The sequence below is a fragment of the Pteropus vampyrus genome, unplaced genomic scaffold (assembly GCF_000151845.1).
Source record: "Pteropus vampyrus isolate Shadow unplaced genomic scaffold, Pvam_2.0 Scaffold245, whole genome shotgun sequence".
NCBI lineage: Eukaryota > Metazoa > Chordata > Mammalia > Chiroptera > Pteropodidae > Pteropus > Pteropus vampyrus.
In genome coordinates, this window is record NW_011889026.1 from 1,226,358 (window position 1) to 1,233,454 (window position 7,097).

Here is a 7,097-nt window from a genome sequence, read left to right on the forward strand (position 1 = left end):
GCGCCCTTTATAGAGAAAGTGTGGCGACTCTGACGTTATGCAGGATCGTGCACTTGGGTTTTATCGTGCGGGCAGTGGGAGCCTTTGACAGTTGTTTAATGTGGAAGGGACCAGCTATGACCAGGGTGTTTAGATGATTCGAAGCTGAGTGTAGGCTGAAGTGGGCGGGCAGGGGACCAGAAACAGTAAACCCACTTCTGAGGCTGTGGTGACAGCTGGGCTCCAGCTCCCGAGGGCCCGTCCGTCCGGAGGAGAGAGACTAGGAGGGAGAAGATGCCGATGGGACACGTGACAGCCTCCCTGCAGGGGGCAGGTGAAGGGCAGGTCAGAGAAACCACAGGTTTCTGGCGTTAGTAGACTACTGCACGGAGTGAGAGGCGATGGAGGAGGGGGAGAAGCCAAAGCGAGGGGCCAGGGCTGAGCAGCGCCCGCCCGGACCCGCCCGTGGTTCCCTGGGCCGTCCTTCACATCCGTGACACATGGCAGTTCGTGCTTCTTCGTCCCGCCCCTTTTCACCCATTCCCCCAATTCCCCGCCCATCTGGCAACCGGCAGTCTGTTCCCTCAGTTTGTTTCTGGTGTGTTCATTTATTTTGATTTCCTGTATAAATGAAATCATGGAATTTGTCTGTCTTGGACTTATTTCACTCAGCATGGTACCCTCTAGGTCCATCCATGTTGTCACAGATGGTGAGAGTTTGTTCTTTTTCATGGCTTAGTAATATTCCACGGTATGTGTGGACCATCTCTTCTTTATCCATTCATTTATCAGCGGACGCTTAGGTTGCTTCCAGGTATTGGCTATTGTAAATAATGCTGCAGTGAACACAGGGGTGCGTATATCTTTTCCAATGAGTGTTTTGGGTTTCTTTAGATAAATACCCAGAAGTGGGATTGCTGGGCATAGGGTAGTGCTGATGTTCATATGTTGAGGAGTCTGCACACTGTTTCCCACAGTGGCTGCACCTTTTGCAGCCCCAGCGATGGCGCACGAGGGGCCCTTTCTCCGCGTCCTCGTCGACACTGTGGTTTGTTGCGTTCCTGATGACGGCCGTTCTGACAGGTGCTAGGCAACATCTCATGGTGGTTTTAATTTGCATTTGCCTGATGATTAGTGACATGGAGCATCTTTTCATACATCTATTGGCCATGCGTTATGTCCTCTTTAGAGAAATACCTGTTCTCGAAATGGTCCCCTGCCTATTTTTAATTGGAGTTTTTGTCTTTTCGGTATTAAGTTGTATGAGCTCTTTATACAGTTTGGATATTAATCCCTTATCAGATATATCAGTGGTCGTTTTGTTTGGTTGATGGTTTCCTTCGCTGTGCAGAATCTTTTTATTTGATGGAGTCCCATTCGTTTCCGTTGCCCAAGGAGACACATCCCAAAAAATATTAAGAGCGACGTCAGAGAGCTGACCAGCCATGACTTCTTCTGGAAGTTTTATGGTTTGGGGTCTAACATTTGAGTCTTTAATGCACTTGGAGTTTATCGTAGGTGGTCTAGTCTATTTTTTTTTTCTTTGGCACGTACCTGCCCAGTTTTCCCAGCACCAGGTGTTTAATAGCTCTGGTGAGGACAGCAGCTCTCCCTAGCAACCGTCAGGCCAGAGGTTCTTTTAAATTAAATCAGCGTCTTACCTTACTTGCCCAGAGTAGTATTGAATGTAGAGAAAGTGTTTCGTGTGTGTGTGTGTGTGTGTGTGTTTGTTTTGAATAAACTGAACAAAAGGGAGAAAGTGTTTTGCCATCCACAAAAAAAAAAATGGATTTCTGGAGACAGGAAAAAGCTGTTCTTTTAGGTATACAGTGGTGTGAAGAAATGACTTGGAGTCACAAGGTCCGAGTCCTGATTCTCTGCCGTGTGTGTGACTGCACCTCTCTGAGCTCACTCTCCTCCTCTGTGAGACGGGGCGTCACTGTGTTCTGGGGGTGTAGCATCTAAAAAGACACGTCCCCAGGGACCCACTATCCTGGACAGGGAGAGACCGTTACGGGACACTGAGTGCCATCCAGGTGACGCGTGCAGTCACGAGAGCATGAAGTGATAAAGGCGGCAGGGACGAGGTAGGGAGGGGAAGTGGGTCTGAGAGGGACGATTTAGTTGAGAAAATGGCACAGAAACAGGCATCGAACTATATAGACCGTTGTGGCGAAGGCCAGTAGTGCTGTCTTATGAAGTGGTTTGTGGGAGCAAACGGTGTGAGGGTCAGGGCGGCAGGAGGGAAGCAGGTGAAGCCAAGAGGTGGATGGGGACCGGCCGAGGCCTGAGATCTCTTCCTGGAAGGTGGGAGGTGCGGGAGAAGGCCCACCGCCGCCCTGCCTGCATCCCAGGCGGGGGGCGGCACCAAACAGGACATGTGCTCACGGTGCTCCCTGCGTTGTGCAGACGCAGGGCAGGTGGGCGAGACTAGCGTTCTAGGTGAGGGTGATGCCCCTGACCAGGCCAAACTCTTCTAAGCTGCAGGTTCTCCCTCTCCCAACAGGCGATGAAATTCTGGAACTCAACGGGGAGTCCATGGGCGGACTGACTCATCAGGACGCTTTGCAGAAGTTCAAGGTAATCGGTTGTTATCAGGACGTGGGCCTGTAGGCAAAGGTCTCCACGTCGCCCTGTTCCATTCCATTGTACAAATTCAAACCAGCTGACGCTGGTGTCGGCACAGGGTCAAAGAGAGCCCCGCCTCAGAAAATAATAGAGCGACCAGGATTGTTACGGGGCATGTTCCAACTCCTTAAGGTTTATAGCTCTTTTAAAATGTGGTACGTATTTATATTGCTATTTCCAAACTGCTTTTAAGTGTGTAAGGCAGTTGCTAGCAGGCATTTCTGAGTGTCCATCAAGTTAGTCGAAGACCCTGCTCTGATCGCATACACATGTGTACGTCCCGTGTATGTCCCATCTGCATATGTATGTGCAGGTATGTGATAGGTGTGTAACACACTTCCATCTCACACACACACACACACGCGCGCACCTGCGGTCATTCACACATCTCGCCGGGGGTCACTCTTGAATGCCGTGGCACCCTCGCTTTCTTTTCAGCAAGCCAAAAAGGGGCTCCTGACCCTCACGGTGAGGACCCGCCTGACGGCCCCCCACTCCCTGAGCAGCCCCCTGTCTCCCCCACTGTGCCGCTCGCTGAGCTCCAGCACCTGTGTCGCCAAGGCCAGCGGCTCCTTCCTCTTGGAAACGCCCCCGGCTCCTGCCAGCACTGCCAAGCCCAATCACAGAGTCATGGTGGAGGTTTCTCTGAGGAAAGGTAGGTGTGCCTTCCGGAGGCCCCGCCCCACCCAGGCTCCTCCCCGCGTTCCCCCGGGACAGAGCAGAACCCTCTGTCCGCACTTCACGCCAGTGCTTGGCAGAAAGCCGGGTGCTCTGCCTGCAGGACCAGGACGCGGCATCTGTGCGTGGTCCTTGTGCTGGGGCCGGGACGCGGGCGGAGCGCACACGACCGCTCGCAGGCCCCACCCATCCCTCCCCTGCACCCACCTAGAGCCACGCACGCCACCGGGGGTGTTCCGTGGAGATGGGTGATGAGTAGAGGACAGGGTGCGGACCCCTGAGAGAGTAGCGTGCTCCCGTAAAGCTCAGCCCCCCCTTCTGCCTGCAGAGGCCGGCGTTGGTCTGGGCATCGGCCTGTGCAGTGTCCCCTACTTCCAGTGCATCTCGGGCATCTTCGTTCATGCGCTGTCCCCGGGATCTGTGGCGCACCTGGACGGACGGCTCCGGTAGGTCCTGACGTCCCGTTGTGCAGAGGCCCCAGTTCACGGCAGGCAGGAGGCGGTGCTCAGGCCGGCAGCAGATGGCTTTGCAGGAGGCACATTGAGAATGACGCAGCTGTGGCCAAGAGCCTCGTTCCTCAAGTGGGGCCCGTGGGCCAGGGCCTGGAAGTCCTGGGGACTTTGGTAGAGACGCAGAAGCCTCAGCCCCCTCACCACTGAATCAGACTCTGTTTAACGGGGTCCCGGGGTTGGCACACATGGAGCGGTGGGAGAGGCTTGTCTCAGACACCGGGATGGGACAGGAAGCGTGGAGGAAGCCCGCTCTACTTCAGATCCGACTGGTGGGGAGTGAGCAGTGACCTAGGTGGGGCGCGTGTGCACTGAGCGAGAAGGAAGCTCACTGCGCAGATCGGCTGCGTCGCTGGGCTTCCTGGTGGCCTAAAGGAAGTACATTCAGGAGCTCCACGTACATTTCACAGGTAGCTCCTAGGAAAAGTGCAGATCGAAAACTTCTTTCCAGTGAGTGATCCTAGTTCGGTGACAGCATTTCTCCCAGTTTGACTTGTTACGATCTCTGTGCTTACCCCAGCGTTTACACGTAGTGTGTCCCCTCTCACACAGTCTGCCCCTCCTGTCATCTGGCCTCACCTAGACGTGCTCTCACTGGGTTAGGGTTCGGCTGGATAAGCGAGCTTTGCCACAGTTCGGAGGTTTTTCTGAAGTTGCAGGATGGAGTGTTTGTGGCGCTCCAGAGCCCGAGGAGGGGGGCGCGCTGTCACTCGGCGGGGCAGGCCGAGCCGCTGGGCTGTTGTTACTCAGGGTGCCGTTGCAGCTCGGGGTGATGGCCTCAGTCCTAACACCTCGACAGTCCTCCCTCCTAGGCCTGCAGATACGTAGGGATTGTTCTGGAAGCTGATGCTTTTCTTAGTGACATGGGCGTGGTCCTCAGTTACATGGATGGAAATGTAATTTTGTGTCGAAGGTGAAGGGGGACCAACTCGACGGAAACGCAGGAAGGGGGCAGCCGACCACAGTGGGAGGAGCAGAGCAGTCCGCATCGGGAGACCTGAGTTCCCATCCGTCCGTGCTGGGAACAGCGAGGCCAGGGGTCCGCGGACCGCAGCCCACTGCCTGTTGTTTCTTTAAATAACATTTTGCTGGAGCAAGGCCACGCCGCCCCGCTGCCCGTGGCTGCCACTGTCAGGCTGCGCTCGAGCCGCGTGGCTGAGACAGAGGCGGCGTGGCCCGCGGAGCCTCACGCTCTCACTGTTTGGCCTTTCCAGAAAAAGGTTCTGATCCCGAAGCGAGGTCTCACTGAGGAGAGAACGTCACCCTCTGCGCCTTAGTCCCCGTGTGAGACAAGGCGGGGGCTGCGCCGTCTGTCAGGGGCCCGCGCAGCCGGCCTCTCCCCCTCTTCCGCCCTTGTTGCCTTTGGCGGGAACCTCAGCTGACCCCACCCCCCAGTTGTTCTCCTTCACGTCTGGGCACGTCCCCGCCCTCCTCCCTCCTGACCATCGGGCGGAGCCGGGGAGAGGGCGTGCCCTCCGTCTGGACGGGGCGTGTGTGGGGGCGGGAGGAGGACAGTCAGACAGAATCCTGTCCTGCTGGCAGCTCTGCGTGAAGCGCCCCCACTCTGCTCTCGGTGGGCGGGTGAGCGGTGCTGCTCAGGGCCGCCCTGTTCCGAGTTGGCAGCTGAGCGGGATGTGGATGATGTGGTTTTCAGGTCTCACCAAACGGCCAGGCAGGAGCGGGCCCCCAGGGGAGTGACGGTCCTAGTACTGTGTCGGTAGCTTGCCCATGACTTCCCGTCCGTGCTCCTGCAGGTGTGGTGACGAGATTGTAGAAATCAACGACTGCCCCGCACACTGCATGTCGCTCAACGCGGTCTACGCGATCCTGAGCCACTGTGACCCTGGCCCAGTCCCCATCATCGTCAGCCGGCATCCGGACCCGCAGGTAACACCCGCTTCGGCACCCCCTCTTCCCACGCTCGCTCACCGCTGCCGCACGGAGATCGGAACACACCGCGCTTCGGTGTGAACCTGAGTTTCCTAAACCTGTCCCCAGCGGGAGTGGCAGTGCGGTCTGCAGCAGGGGCCCAGGTCGACTCGTAGACGCCAGCGGCCGCTGGCACAGGGTGGGGCTCTGTGGCTGGGTTTCCAGGCTCTAGGGCAGGAGACAGAGCCAGGGCCTTGCTTGCAGAGGCAAGAGTGTCATCTGGGGTGCCCTCTGTGTGACCCCGTGCAGCCGGCACCGTGCAGAGGTGAGTGCGCACTGTGCTGCCGTGACCCGAGGTCACGGGCTCGCCAGAGAGACCGACACAGAGAGCTGCCGTGCGGGCGATGAACGCTGTGGGACAGCGCGGGGGGCTGTGGGAAGCAGGAAGTACCGGAAGTCAGCTCTCTGCAGGCAGAGATCGGGGAAGGACCTTCCCTGCAGGGGGAACTCGAAGCTCGCAGTGTGGAGTTACGACGTCCCTGAACAGAGGCGGTGGGTTCCTCACATGTCACGCACAGAGAAGCCAGCGTCGACGGCAACAGGTTCCCACAGAAACAGGGTTCACAGGAGACGCAGGTAGAGCTCAGGTCGGTCTCCCCAGTAAAGTCTTGAAGCCAACTTAAGAAGTAAGATTAAGGAGAGATCGTACGTATTCATTGCTTCTGATTCAGGGGTCTGAGTGGACAGCCCTGGAAGTAGCTGTCTAAGGCACGGAGTGCCCAAGGGGGCAGGAGAGGACAGAGAAAGTCCAGTTTGGCGTTTGATCGATTACTCCCCTCTGTGTCCGTACTTGGTCTGGGCACTAGGTCTTTCTTAAAAGGCTCCAGCAGCAACAGCAGCACCTCTGTCACCTGAGTTCTATGAATCTTGGTTCCACCGTGCTCTCGAGGTCCAGTCAGGGTCATTTGGCTGCTAATCACAATCTGCCCCATCTGCCGGGCCGGTCCTGGTTGGTCTCTGCTGGTTTTGAGCTTTCCTACCGATTCCTAACGTCTTCAGATCTGGGGGCTCGGTTTCAGTGAAGGGACCTGTCGTCACAGAGGGAGAGCGGTGGGTCTTCGGGGCTGGGCGAGACGTCGAGAGTGGGGTTTGGCAAGGCACTGGGGTTGCATCGGGAAGGGCTGTAGGGTGTTAAGGAGTGTGCGTGTCATCCTCCGGGGAGTCAAGAGCTAGGTGAGGTCTGTCGCTGTTCGATGCGACATTTCAGACTACTTTCTCGTGTCCAGTTGGACTGCAGCAGACAGGATGGCGTGGTTGTGAAGTCCCGAAGAGGAAGGAAACTGGTGGTGACTCCATTCTGTGAGTCGCCTTTCACTCTGCTGCCTCTTTTGTTGATAGGTTGATTTTATTTTCGATGGTAGGCTCTTTATATAG

The 7,097-nt window shown here is 56.7% G+C and overlaps 2 protein-coding genes across 2 annotated transcripts in view; both read left to right on the top strand.

The window, feature by feature from the left end:
• The first annotated feature begins 1,043 nt into the window (after positions 1 to 1,043).
• On the top strand, positions 1,044 to 5,765 carry LOC105301650 (pro-interleukin-16). Its single transcript, XM_023520040.1, has 5 exons — positions 1,044 to 1,062; positions 2,486 to 2,559; positions 3,046 to 3,262; positions 3,614 to 3,731; positions 5,549 to 5,765. Exons 1-5 carry the CDS (start codon positions 1,044 to 1,046, stop codon positions 5,763 to 5,765), a joined length of 645 nt encoding a protein of 214 aa, XP_023375808.1.
• Positions 5,766 to 6,067: 302 nt separating this feature from the next.
• LOC111729082 (pro-interleukin-16-like) overlaps positions 6,068 to 7,097 on the top strand; it is a 6,179-nt gene continuing 5,149 nt past the window's right edge. The window contains exon 1 of the mRNA XM_023520041.1: positions 6,068 to 6,076. Coding sequence (XP_023375809.1) covers positions 6,068 to 6,076 — 9 coding nt within the window. The remainder of the gene's footprint in view (positions 6,077 to 7,097) is intronic.